We start from the raw sequence: 15,055 nt of genomic DNA on the forward strand, positions 1-15,055 counted from the left end.
CTTACACTACTTATTATAGAGGCAGTTCACCTTAAACAAACTGGACTTGTGTGTTTCACAAAGGCACAATTGTGATGGATTGAATCTTTTAAAAAGTGTCCAAATGGAATGATCACAAATGAATGATCATAAATTAAATTGATTCAAAGTACTAAATTGTAAATAATATTTTGAATTTGATTTCATAGATTCTTTTTTTGGTGTCAATACAATAACATTTGGACTCATGTGTCTATGTAGGTTTTTCTGAAGTTTCGGTTCTGTGTTTTTATGATTTTGCAAACGGATCTTATCCACAATATCCACACCTTTTTCATGTAAATGCTGAGGGACGTAAAAGAGCTCAAAATCCAATCACATACAGCACGGAAAATTCTATTTATTTTAGTTTTGCAACTCCTGAATATGTAAGCATGGACATTTGTATAAAGGCAGTGCCTAGGGAGGACAGTACTTGTCTCTGGTGATTTTATTTATGTTACATTTTTTACACATTTAAAAGCAAGTGATTTGAAGATCTAAGTGCCCTAGCAGGACAGTATGGCACAATAAGATCACAAATATACCTTGGTGCACGGCCAGACAACGCCTTATAAACCAACATAAGGATCTTAAAATCAACTCTAAACTTAATGGGAAGCCAGTGAAGGGATGCTAAAACAGGAGAAAAATTATCCCTCTTTTTAGACCCAGTCAAACGTCTTGCAGCCGCATTTTGAATAATTTGTAATTGAGATAGTGAAGATTGAGGAAGACCAGAATAAAGAGAGTTGCAATAGAATAAAGAGAGTTGCAATAGTCTAATTGTGATGTTACAAATGCATGAATTGCAACTTCTAAATCTTTGCTTGAAAGAAGGTTCTTCAACTTTGCAATATATCTTAGATGGGAAACGCTTCCTCTAATAACAGCACTAATTTGTGTATCAAAAAATAGTGAAGAGTCAAAGATCACTCCAAGGTTTTTTATTTGTTTGCATACGTTTGTTGAGAGAGGACCTAACTGGGCTTTCAGAGCAAGAGAGGAATCTGCAGGACAACCCAGAATTAAAACCTCTGTTTTATCCTCATTTAGCTGCAGAATCCACCTCTTGATATCATCTACTCATTCCAATAAAACATCAAATGAAGCAGTGGTGTCAAGCCTTACTGGAAGGTAAAACTGAGAATCATCTGCATAACAGTGATATGAAATGTTGTACTTCGGAAAAATGAGGGCCAAGGGGAGCATATAAAGGGAAAACAATAACGGTCCCAAAATGGATCCCTGGGGCACACCTAACAAAACAGGCACAGATAAGGAACAATTCCCTAAATGTACAGAAAAAGTCCTCTGTTCGAGGTAGGAAGCAAACCATTGTAATACAGTGCCCTTGACACCTACCATATATTCTAGCCGTTCAAGAAGAATTTTGTGGTCAATGGTATCAAATGCTAGCCTGGCTCCGCCCTCCTACGTATTTCCGCTCAATTTTCATTTTCCTTTAGTAAGTCTGGGATCGTGGTATATTCTTGGGTTTTCTCCGGTCAATTTTTTACCGGTCCAATCAGCGAACAGAGGGAGTGGCTGAGAACGATGATGTTGAGGTTGTGCGCTAGTTTGAGTCATCATACGTCACGACCAAACGTTAGCGATTGGTTACGGCATATCCAGAGTGGCTCTGGGCAGATCCAATAGTTTTAAACTTCAACAGAGTATCTGCCTACAAGGAAGTTAACGCTTGTAAATGTAGAGAGGCCAGACTCTCTGTACAAATGAAATGTATGAGAGTCTGGTAGAACCAGGCTAATCAAAAGCAACGCTCAGGTCTAACAAAACCAGCACAACACAAGAGCCTGAATCCAGAGCCAGCAAGATATCATTTGTAACCTCAACAGAGCTGACTCAGTGCTATGTAATGATCTAAAACCAGATTGGAACATGTCCAAAATATTAAAAGAATTCAAATAAGACTGGAGCTGTGAGAAAACTACTTTCTCTAAACGCTTAGAGCTGAAAGGCAGTTTAGAGATAATTGAGAGTATGACACTTTCCATTTGGAATTAATACCATTAAAATTTCAGTCGATGTGTATTTTTTCACTGTGAAATTCACAGATTCAAGAATGTGAAGTGATAAAGGAAGTGATAAAGCCACAATCAAAATACAATTTCCCTTGTTTTGCTACTGCAACAACAAAGTCCTTGTGGGATACGGAGACTCACACTGTGACTGAAGCTCATCCTCGTGTTTTTAATCCACTGAGTGAAATCCTGGGGTCGCCCTGACAGTTTCCCGGCAACTCAGGCTTTCGGTTTCCAAACGCTTATATGACACAGAAACTGTGTACCTGCGATAGAGTTTGCCTTTGTTATTTTATCTTTTTGACATTTGAAACCTCATTCTGAGTAGGATAAATGTCAAAGGATGAGTGTAGTACACACTGAAACTTTACATCTAAAAGAATGAATTGTCCTTTTGACAGACATGTTTAAAATAAGTACCGGTAAACTCAAACGAGAAGAAAAACTTGTTTTATTCTACGCAATGGGGATCGTCTTTATGGTGGCGGCCATGTTGAAATCGTGACCAGACAAATACTACTTGCATAACTCGCATTAAATGTGTTACCTTAAACTCTTTATCTTTGTAAACTCCTATTATCAGATAATTGCTAAATAAATGAATCTTGGATCACCAAATACATTTATACTCTATGTTTGCATAATATTGCATGCGTACCAGTGGGTGTTAGTATAAAGTCGAAGAACACTGTCATATCTACAAGATACTAGATAATAAATGAAAATCAATGATGCCGAATACTTCCAGGCATCCAGTGGGTTAATTTAAACTCTGCCTGAGTTTTTGAGTCCCACTCTTACAAGTTGTGCATTTGGCCCAATCTTATATTTTTAGCAGTGACAGTCCTATACACACACACACACACACACACACACACACACACACACACACACACACACACACACACACACACACACACACACACACACACACACACACACACACACACACACACACACACACACACACACACACACACACACACACACACACACACACACACACACACACACACACACACACACACACACACACACACACACACACACACACACACACACACACACACACACACACACACACACACACACACACACACACACACACACACACACACACACACACACACACACACACACACACACACACACACACACACACACACACACACACACACACACACACAGACATCTATGCACATGCAAGTGTGAACATAATGTCTCCTAGACCTCCAGGCGGTGACCACAAACTGCCCTTCCTCTATAATCAGTAGTTATCAAGAGAATCTTTTATTATAGGAGAAGCATTCATTATATGTTATAGCTTTATTCCCTCTGGTTACAGTGCAACTTCATTTGTTTAACTGTTTAGCTCATAGTATGTGTGACTGTGTTTGTAAAGAAGTCGTAATCACCCCACAGGCAATAACACTCATGCAATTATATTTTATTCTCTTGACACACAGTTTCCTTTTATAAGAAGCTTCTGTCAAGGCGGATCTTGTGCCATATTTACCTTTTAGTCCCTCTCCAAGTCTGACTGCTGAAAATATCTGTTATCCATCCGTCGATGTTTGCACACCTCCAAGTATATCCTTCTAGGTTTTTACCATGCGACCTGAGTGATCCTCATTTCCTAATAGCAGTCACTGGAGGACAATCCCATAATCCATCCATCTGAAGTGTGTCACTGACCGAGTGTTACTGGTTTCTAGGTTGTAGCCAGTCTAAAATTAACTTACTGCCATATCTAGCTGGCAGATGCTGGTGAAAATAACTATAGTGTAAATATTTCTTAATGGCTAAAAATTATGTTTTGGTCCTCAAGTTTGATTGGCCGAACATCTTTCCAAGAATGCTGGTGTTTACAACCTAGGCTCATTGAGACAAAATAAATAATGTTCAGAATTCAACGCAGTTTTCAGCTGAAATGAACAGTAAAAAACTTTTATTTCTTTTCATACAAATTATGATAACAAGGGCAGATTATTGATTAGTAAAGACTTATTTGTACACTGTTCAGTGCATAGTACTATGTTATGATCTCAAAACACTTTTACCATAGTTCATTGTTTGTAAAATAATACATTTTGACATTTGCATCATGTAACCAGCTGTTCTGATGTAGTAAACTTGCTCAGTAGCTCGCCTGGGGCAGATTTGTTCTTGTATAAGTACCTTGCATCACAACAAAAAGATTCCAAAACTTGTGGAAGCAAGCTAAAACGACATGGATGCTTCAACAAAAGCGTTTTTATCTCATATTTGCTTCTGATAACCGGTTCGGTTTAGGGTAGGATTTTGGTGCAGGTGGTGCATTTAATTTTCGAACTGCCATGATGCATACGACGACCCAAAATGTTGCTAGATGCACATTTTTTCGGATAAACTGAAAATGTTTTTAGTCCCACTCACTGGACATTTCAATTTGAATGGTGTTGCAAAACATGCAAGAAGTAACGTAATATAATTTCGCCCACATGCACGTTTTTACAATGAGCCTAGGTTGGGTATTTAGTATAACAGCACTGATATTCTTCAATGTTTGCAGCACTTACTTTGTCTGTGTTTACAACGCCAACCAGAGTATGTTAGCAGCATGGTAGCAGAGTTGTGTTATTTTTGCCTGGAGCGAGAACTGGAAGGTTGGAATGCAAGTTATGCGTTACACAATGTAAAAACAAAATTTTCTTAATTTACTTTGAAATGTAAATGACTCAATATCACAGGAAGATCACACAGAAATTGTGTCGCTCGCTGCATCATTTACTTGCTAGTTATTTGGCCTGTCGTCAGTGACTCAAGGCCACTTCTCGCTAAAACACTGAAAACCTGTTGCTGGACTTTTTGTTAGTGGAGTACTATTACTTGGTTAATTCATGTCACCCAAGTGCATTATGCTGCAATTCCTATAAAAGTTAAAGGGATACTTCACTTTAAAATTAAAATCCTGTCATCATATACTCACCCTCAAGTTGTTTCAAACCTGTATGAATTTCTTTCTTCTGCTGAACACAAAGCAAGATATTTTGAAGAATGTCAGTAACCAAACAGTTAACTGGTCCCATTGACTTCCATAGTAGGAAAAAAAAAATACTATGGCAGTCAATGAGACCAGTTAACTGTTTGGTTACCGACATTCTTCAAAATATCTTCCTTTGTGTTCAGCAGAAGAAAGAAACTCATACAGGTTTGAAACAACTTGAGGGTGAGTAAATGATGACAAGATTTTAATTTTAAAGTGAAGTATCCCTTTAATGGCTAACTGGTCTTAGGATGTCAATACAATGAAGGAACTTCTTTTCTGAAAAAGCTGTTGTGTGGATCAGATCTTGTGCTTATAGTCAAATTTTTACCTCTGTGAGACTATTGGCTCAGTGGATCAGAAGCATTCCTCTCCAAAATAGTGAATAATACAAAAAAGCAATCATTGTGTTGTAGCTTGCAAATATTTTTTGATAAACAACATTTTGGTCAAACACCTTCTTCAGGCATTTTTCATAATACTTGCCTACACAGCTGCTGGCATCCAGGTGGATGAGAGGTGTTTATTTATTCATTTTCTTGCCAAAGGCAATTTTATTTGCATTTGGCACTTGGCAAGTGTTAATTTTGCACCCCAGCTGTAGCCATTTCCATGTGTTCTCTCTGAGAATTATCTAAAACTGCTCAGAAGAGTCTCTATAATGACAGCTCCTAGTTTCAGTGTGCTGTATGCAATATAAATGGTAATGATATAGAACCAATAATACTGCTGATGAAATATAAACTGAATGTGTGCGGTCGTTGTCTCATTTACAGATGGTGAGAGGCCAATGGAGGGAACTGATACCAGCCATAAGAGAGACTCGCGTTCATCAGACAAGTACCACAAAAACGAAGATGCCAGCAACAGCCAGGAGGACGAAAACACAGTAAGATTGTTTGTTTTTGACCAAAAATTCTAAATGTAATTCTATTGAATATACACTTGTAGTGTATACTTAAAAAAAAACTGTACTTGAAGACAATATAATATTAAAGGGATACTTCCTCCGGATAAAAATCCTCCGATGATGCAAAAATCATAATTTTGCGTCATCTGAGGATTTTTTGGCCAGAGGCTCGAGACTCCAGCCAGTAGAAGGCGCTGTTCCGCATGTTCTCAGCCCGCCCATAGAGGGAGGATCTCACTCACAGAATGTACAAATAGTGTCAGCCATCTTTTATTTGGAAGCGAAGCTAACAGGCTCTTGTTCTGTGGAGAAAGCTGAGTAGTAGCGGTCACCATCCTCTTTTTCCCGGACATGTCCGGCTGTCGAGATCGTCCAAAATGTCCGGGATTCGGCTTTTGCTTTCTGCAGTCGCCATTCATTGTTTACATGCACACCTTTTGTTTCAATCTAACTGAATTCATTCCGATTGGTGAATCTGAATGTAGTGTTTACATGAACGCTAAACAAGTGATAGGTTGATCTGCGTTTTAGTATTTTTTTTAAATAAATATCATGTTTTGCTATAATCACCACTCTTTTGAAGAATAGTGGACTAGAGGCCAAAAATAGATCTGAATCCACTTTCAAATTCAGTTGCAGTGTGAATGCAAAAGCGAACTGAATTCTTAGTGAAGATACAGTATCTATGTAGCCTGGAAATCCAGACCTAAATCTGACAGATTAATGGTCTAGCGTCGACTAATGAAAATCTGCCAGCTCGAGGGGCGGCATCAAGCATGCATTTGAAAATCTCACTGCACGCAATTGGATAACATACGACCAATCACAACAATACGCAGTCTAAACCGCATACGCTTAGCTACCAGCGGAGCTAACTGGTAGATTAGACTCTTGCCGTATCTGGTCGGCAAAACAGCAAAAAAGTCCTTCTTGCAAAGGAAAGTTTCGAGCGCCGTCTTCTGTTCCTCTTTTAGATAAAAAGCCAAGTCTAACTCGTTCATTGTAGTGGCCAAAGACGTTTCAAACAGCTGGTGTTCATCCATAGTCATCTTGCAATGTTTACTAATGACTTCGACGTCACATCGCTGTCGTCATCTGTTTAGCTCGCCTCTGGCGATATCAGATAACCCGATGTGATTGGTGCAGCTCAGATACAAGGGCATATTTAATGAGCATCATTACTCGACACCAGAGTAACTCGCTGAGCAAATTCAACTTGTGCTCTTGTGAGAACTCTGGATTTCCAGGGCAGTATCTATGAAGAAGTGATCACAACGTGATTTTAAAAGTCGTGCAGCCTTAATTTCAGCAAAAAGAAGACAACCATGCTGGGGTTGATGTTGAACTGAAAATAAGAATTGCACTCCACTTTTAGCTCTTTTAGTACATGGATGCATCCTTAAAAAAAGTTGACTTTATTTCACTTACTGAGGACATATAAGGTCATTTCAACCTCTAAAAGATGAGAATATACTGTCGGGAATACGATACAGTTCATACTGGCTTAAATGATTGATGAACTTTGCGCTCATCCAAGATGTTTCTCAAAAGAGCCTTCGCTGCATTTCCGTTCCTCCCACAGCACACGGGCCTGGCTTTTAGCACCTTTCATCTCAAGCACAGTCACACACAAGCTAGTCCAAATGCTCTCCACATTACCAGACCAATAAACCCTCAGTGTCAAATTAAATCAGTTTGCACTGCCATATATAGACATAAACTAAGTAAAAAGAGATTTTTGTGACTTTTAGTCCATATTTGCTAGCTTTGAAGTCATACTAGTGTACAGGTTGACAAAAAGTAAAGGAATAGTTCACCCAAAAATGAGAATTATCCCATTATTTACCCTCAAACCATCCTAGGTGTATATGACTTTCTTCTTTCAGCCAAACACAATCTGAGTTATATTAAATAATATCCTGGCTCTTCCAAGCTTTATAATGGCATTGAATAGCTGGTGTCTGAGTTTTTGAAGCTACACAAAGCACATCTATCCATCATAAAAGTGACCCATACGACTCCAGTGGGTTAATAAAGGTCTTCTGAAGTGAAGTGATGGGTTTTTGTAAGCAAATGATCCATATTTGAAACTTTATTAACTATAACCACTGGCTTCCGGCAATGACTTCTTCTCATGTTCACAAGAGAGTCGAGTTCCGGCGAAAGGGTTACCTCTTTAAAATTTCTAATTTTAGACTTCTAATTTGTGACCGGAGTTTTGTTTTGCTCTATTCTCTGGGCTTCCGCGTTCGTCAATTCTAACCTAAGCTTAGTCTATGTCAAACGTTGGGTCAGAGGTCACCCTTCCACCGGAACTCGACTCTCTCGTGAACACGCATACAGGCGTTGCTGGAAGCCAGTGGTTATAGTTTTAAATATGGATAATTTGTTTACAAAACCTATCACATCACTTTAGAAGGCCTGTATTAACCCACTGGAGTCGTATGGGTTACTTTTATGATGGATGGATGTGCTTTTTGTAGCTTCAAAAACTCGGGGCACTATTCAATGCCATTACAAACCTGGGAAGAGCCAGGATATTATTTAACATACACTATATTACCAAAAGTTTTGGGACACACCTCCAAATCATTGAATTCAGGTGTTCTGATCACTTCCATGGCCACAGTTGTATAAAATCAATCACATAGGCATGCAGACACTTCTACAAACATTTGTGAGAGAATGGGTTGCTCTCAGGAGCTCAGTGAATTCAAGCATGGTACTGTGATAGGTTGCCAAATGTGCAATAAGTTAATTTGCTAAATTTCCTCACCACTAAATATTCCAAGCAATTGGGAATAACAGCAACTCAGCCACGAAGTAGTAGGTCACAAAAAAACACAGAGCGGGGTCAGCGCATGCGGAGGCACACAGTGTGTAGAAGTCGCCAACTCTGCAGAGTCAATAGCTACAGACCTCCAAACTTCATGTGGCCTTCAGATTAGCTCATGAACAGTGTGTAGAGCTTCATGGAGTGGGTTTCCATGGCCGAGCAGCTTCAGCCAAGCCCTACATCACCAAGTGCAATGCAAAGCGTCGGATGCTGTGGTGTAAAGCCGCCGCCACTGGACTCTCGAGCAGAGGAGACGTGTTCTCTGGAGTGACCAATCACACTTCTCTGTCTGGCAATCCGATGGACGAGTCTGGGTTTGGCGGGTGCCAGGAGAACGGGACTTGCCTGACTGCATTGTGCCGAGTGTAAAGTTTGCTGGAGGGGGATTGTGGTGTGGGGTTGTTTTTCAGGGGTGGGTCTTTGCCCCTTAGTTCCAGTGAGAGGAACTCTTAATGCTTCAGCATACAGTTTAGGGATGTTCCTGTTCCAACATGACTGCGCACCAGTGCACAAAGCAAGGTCCATAAAGACATGGATGAGCGAGTTTGGTGTGGAGGAACTTGACTGGCCATCACAGAGTCCTGACCTCAACCCGATAGCACAGCTTTAGGATGAATTAGAGCGGAGACTGCGAGCCAGGCCTTCTCGTCCAACATCAGTGCCTGACCTCACAAATGCGCTTCTAGAAGAATGGTCAAAAATTCCCATAAACACACTCCTAAACCTTGTGGAAAGCCTTCCCATAAGAGTTGAACCTGTTATAGTTGCAAAGGGTGGACCAACTACATATTAAACCCTACAGATTAAGCATGGGATGTAATTTAAGTTCATGTGCATGTAAAGGCAGACGTCCCCAAACTTTTTGGGTGAACTATTCCTTTAATTTGTAGGATTTATGAATCCTGTTTCGATAGGAAATATGTAAACACTCAAAAGCAAATTGCGTTTGACAAACCACAGCATAGGTTTTTTAATTATATGGCTTTAAAGCTGTGAGGGAAGGATTTATCAAGTCATAATGGAATGGAGATTGCAGAAGATAATGTGGACAAACAGAGAGTCTGTGACAGATGCTGTGCTGGTGGAGTGATTTATGTGTGTGGAGATAAATCTATCATTGCTGTGCTGTGCTGTGAATACATTACTGCTGTTTAGTTCTGCTTCATAATCTCAATGTCACACACTGGCTCTACACGAAAAAGTTTGTCCTTAAGCAGTTTTCTTTCAGTCAGAAGATTAAGAATGATGTAGAGTTATGACCAGAAGTTTGAAAAGACCTTGTTTAGTTACAATTCATAATTTAATAATGCAATGTTCACCTTCAGAATATTAATACATTTCATTGAAAATAGGTGTATAGAGTTCAACTTTATACAGAAACTATTTTTCAGACTAACTTTAAATGTTTTTGTAAATGTACATGAAGATGTGTACAAGATGGTACTGCATATTTAAAAAAAAAAAAAAATCAAATGTCTTCTAAAAATATTTCAAAAATTGTATAACTAACATAACTGTTTAATATAATACGATATAATATAATAATTGACACATTTTATTACACTGTTAAAATAACAGACCAGTTAACTGCATACTGCATTTGCTAACATTTAGTCCTATGGCACTTTTAGTCAAATAATTGGTAAGTTTGAATTTGTCCATTGATGTTTGTCCATTAATGTTTTTTTCGCTTGGATTTAATTAATTTAGTCTATTCAATTCTAATTACTGTGCACCTGCAGATATGACTCAAACCAATGCCACATTAAATTATTGTTGTAAATTTGTTATAAAAATGAATTAATATTGCTAATCCTTTAGCAAAGCACTGTAGGCTCTATAGCATCGTATTGTCAGATGCTGGTCTCCATGGTAACACAAACTACTCCGTACACTGCTGTGCTATGAGAACATTTCCAGCCTTACGCCAATAACATAGACTCAAAGTGAAGAGAACAGGGTATTGTTTCTGTTTGTGTGCGCCCTTGGGACAGGAGTGTCAGGGATGTATTGGACTCTTTTGCTGTTTTATATATTCATCTTTCTCATGCGTTATTAGAAAATCTTTGTTCTCATAGTCCAACAAAATTCTTCAAGCTGTACCATTTGTGTGCTGACAGGCAATCAGAAAAGTTTGTGTTATCTAAAATGACAGATTTGAGTGTAAAATATCAGAGATATGTGGACTCCATTCCAGAGCACACCAGACACTGAATTAGAGGGAAATACTTTTTTATATACAGTAATTTAAGGATGTAGTGATTTACAAGCCTGAGAGCTAACTAATCACATTCTTCCAATTCCCCTCAACTCAAAGGCTTCTCTTCCTTTGGACTTCTTTGAATAGCTCACTATTTTGTTATAACATAATTTTAAAGGAATAGTTTGCCCAAAAATGAAAGTTCTGTAAATTTCCCACACCAATGCTGTTCCCCATATCACTTTATTTCTTCAGTGAAACACAAAAGGAGTTTTATTGTGACCACAGCCTGTCAAACTAAAAAAAAAAAAAGTAGGAAAAAAAGTGTCATGAAGGTAGTCTTTATGACTTTGTCTGCTTTACTCCCTTCCTCTTTGGAGCTTGACAGTGGATGGTCACTATATGGTTCCCTTGTAAGGAATAGGGCAGGAGCATTTGTTTCTCCGTTTGGCTTTTGCGGATGAAAGAAGGTAATACAATTTTGGAAGGACAAGGGTAAATGATGACATTATATATCTGTTCTACTCTTTTGACCTTACTCTTGGCTATAAAAATATCTCCAAGGGTTGATGTGGCAGCACTGTATAGTGCTGGATTGGAGGTCAGTTGTGGTGGTCATCCATTTTAATGACCCTGAGGACTTATTTCAGGTGATACCTTGTACATGAGCTCAGCGTTTCTGTCAATGTCTATCACAACAAGACATCTGAAGAGCTGCTCACTTTGTCGAGTACTGGATAAACCTTATATACCCCAACAGAACAAAGTTTCTTGGCTATTGCAAAAGTTGGTTTGTTGTCTCTAGGCAAATGGACAATAGTTCCACTGTCTTCTTATAACTGCCTACAAATCCATGCAATTGTTAATGGTTGATGATGCCACTTGGCTCTAGAAGAAGTAATAGTCCACTTAGGCACTAGCCGCATTTGATTATTTAAATGTCTACCACAACCAGAATTTGTGGTGTAGGGTTGTTTCTGAGTTCACAAGCAGTTCCTACAATATTTATGGGTGCAGAGGCATTGGAGATGCAGGAGCCAGGAAAGACCAAATTAATCTGGAAGTCAAGATTTACATGAGAGAGAAGCAGCTAGGAAACTTGAGGTAATACACTCAGATTTGTCCTCAAGACAAGGTGTAGGCGTTCAAGTTGGAAGAATGTTTATATCAAGGTAGAGATTAAAGGAAGAAACATCCTTCAAGGACTCATTTGATGCAACTCTCAGTGGAATTTGTAAGTGTCATCCAAAGTGTATGGTACACTAATTGGAGTAGTAAACCTGGAGCAAGCTTGGTTAAAGCACAGTTGTAATGAACTAAACCAGAAGTGCTCAATCCTGCTCTTGGAGTGCCAGCGTCCTGCAGAGTTTAGCTCCTACACACCTGCTTGAAAGATTCTAGCACTTATAAATACCTTGATTACCTGGTTCAGGTGTGTTTAATTAGGGTTGGAGCTAAACTCTGCATGACATCCAACACCCCGAACTAAATCCTCAGATTATGGGTTACCTAATAGTTGGGACTTATCCCACAACTCTTGTTTTTTTTTTTTTTTTTTTTATCCTTCACAGTAATACTAAAAGATTGTAGAACATAGAAGCTATACATTTTGGGCATTACAAGATCACATGATTTACTATACTTATATCCTACTATACCATACTAAATGTTACTATATATTTTTGAATCTCATACTTTGGAAAGTACTTCCACGGAAGCTATGCAACTAGTCTGTAATAATGGATTGCTTTCTCTAGGTAATACAGATCTCCTTGGACACTGTCCATCTGGAGCAAAAAGCACCTTCCTCAAGGCCACAAGGGAGATGGTTGATGATTCTTTTTCTTCTAGGGTTTGAGTCCAGAGACTAATCCTTTAATGTCACTACAACCAAATCACAATCACTCATTTCTCCCAGTTTTTCATGTCCTTGTGCAACATGTCTACGGTTGTGTTTCCAATTAAAGGTTTCTGCTGTGTGCATTAACATGGACAAATCATTGGTTCTGTTGAGAGAATTTCAGGTGATTTCTTGAAATGGAAACTGATTTGTTTAGGGTTCACCAGATTTTAATTACTTTGGTGTCTTTTCACCCACTCAAAGCTTTTTGCAGTGAATATTTTGGGCTTGACTGTTCAAACTTGTTGGCATAAAAATAAAGCTCTTCAGCCTTGCTTATGCTTTACGGGCAATGGGGTGGCCTGCCACACCATCTGTCACTCTGGCATTGACCGATGTTTCCAGCTCCAGCCCGCCCAATAAATAAACTTATGCTTTTAGGCTGCCCTTTGCTGTAAGCAGGCAGTCTTCCTCAAGCACACTGCTGTAAAAGTAGTTAGTCAATCATCGTCAGTGGCGGTTAAAGGCAACCATGCAGTCAATATAGTTTTGGCCAGCACAGATGACGTGTTAAATCAATATCTGAGCATGTCTGCTGTGAGGTCAATAAGGCTCAAATGGGACCAAAAGACATCTCTTACTGAGCTTTACATATATACCAATAGGTCTTACTACTTGCCTAAATGGTATTTTTAATAGCTGTGCTGTGGGAAAGAGGATAATTAGGTCATGGGGGTTCAATAGGCTTTGTTTAAATGTAATTGTTTAAATTGTGAGATTACACTGCCACAAAGCAGGCATACCACACTATGAAACACTGAGGGTGCACTGAGCTCCTTCTTTCCTGAACTTGAACTTTGTTACAGTTATGTTTAATAATCACTTAAATTCACATTATTTGATTTTATTCTAATAAAACAGTTACTAATTACTACTCATACAGGTCACTTTATTTGGCGAATTAAAATTGAGTAATGTAGCACTGTTTTACTTGGTCAAAACAATCATACTACTGTAAATACGTTTGAGTGTGTTGAAAGTTGTTATCGTTACTCTGTGCGTTTACTCGATGGCTGCTATGGGACACTTGTTGCACACTCCAGTAAACTAGAATGATATTAGAATATAATTTTAATAAAAGCTGGATGACTTGTTGCTAAATGGCATGCAATTAATTTAAAAATATTGTATAGTGGAGAAAATGCTGTTTTACGGTTACTACAAATAAAGCTCTTTCTGATTGTGCTGTTAGCCACTTGACTAACACTTGACCACTTGAGTCATGATACAAACGTGTTACTTGTGGTAGCGAAATCAAGAAAACAAGAGATACAAACAATAAGACTAACCGTGTTTAATATAACAATGATTAGTTTTGTCAATAAAAGTATCCAAATAGTTGCTTACCTGTCTAATAAAACGCATAATATCTCAACTCAACTCAACTCAACTTTTATTTATAAAGCACTTTCAAAACCATTAAAATGGACCAAAGTACCAAAGTGCTGTCCATAAGTATTAGACAACTCTAAAATTACACAGAAATTACAATAATTCTAAAATACACAAAAAGACATCAACACATGACAATAAAAATCAAGCAAATAATCACTCACAGTTCTTAGACCCAATCAGACGTCAAAAGCTTGATGAAATAAATGAGTCTTCAAGTCCTTTTTAAATAATTGTAATAATATATTAGCATAAGCGTCTTCGTGGTTTCTACAGAAGTAAATCCGGAAATTCAAGGGTAGCCTAACGCAGAGATGATGCCATTGACAGCCGACGCAATGACACGGGCTATTACACTGGTTAAAATCTCTGCAAGATTTAAACATTGCTGGAAACATTTGGGATAATTTTAGTGGACAAGTCATCAAAATATATAACATTGTTTTAAGGAAACCAGAGCGAGGCAACATTTTCAACATCACCTTAGTTTTTCAATTGCATAACATGAGGGCCTTTAACAAACATAAATGCTATATTTTAGATGTTCAAATGTGTAATATGTCTTGCATGTGCGTTCCTCCCTGGCTAACACAAAAGTACTATGGTGACGGATCTATCTCAGCATCTGATGCAATCTTGTTTCTACACAAACCCACATGCCACAGGGCAGAAAAGATTTTTCCGCTGCACTCTAGTAGTAGATCTAGGAATAATTGATTCATTCTAGAG

General features: G+C 38.5%; 1 protein-coding gene across 2 annotated transcripts in view; it reads left to right on the forward strand.

The window, feature by feature from the left end:
* b4galnt4a (beta-1,4-N-acetyl-galactosaminyl transferase 4a) overlaps positions 1–15,055 on the forward strand; it is a 153,299-nt gene that overhangs the window by 40,236 nt on the left and 98,008 nt on the right. For both annotated transcript variants that reach the window (XM_079604636.1, XM_079604637.1), the window contains exon 2: positions 5,865–5,977. In XM_079604636.1, the coding sequence (XP_079460762.1) occupies positions 5,865–5,977 (113 nt within the window). The remainder of the gene's footprint in view (positions 1–5,864; positions 5,978–15,055) is intronic.

This window comes from Phoxinus phoxinus (assembly GCF_949152265.1).
Source record: "Phoxinus phoxinus genome assembly, chromosome: 25".
NCBI lineage: Eukaryota > Metazoa > Chordata > Actinopteri > Cypriniformes > Leuciscidae > Phoxinus > Phoxinus phoxinus.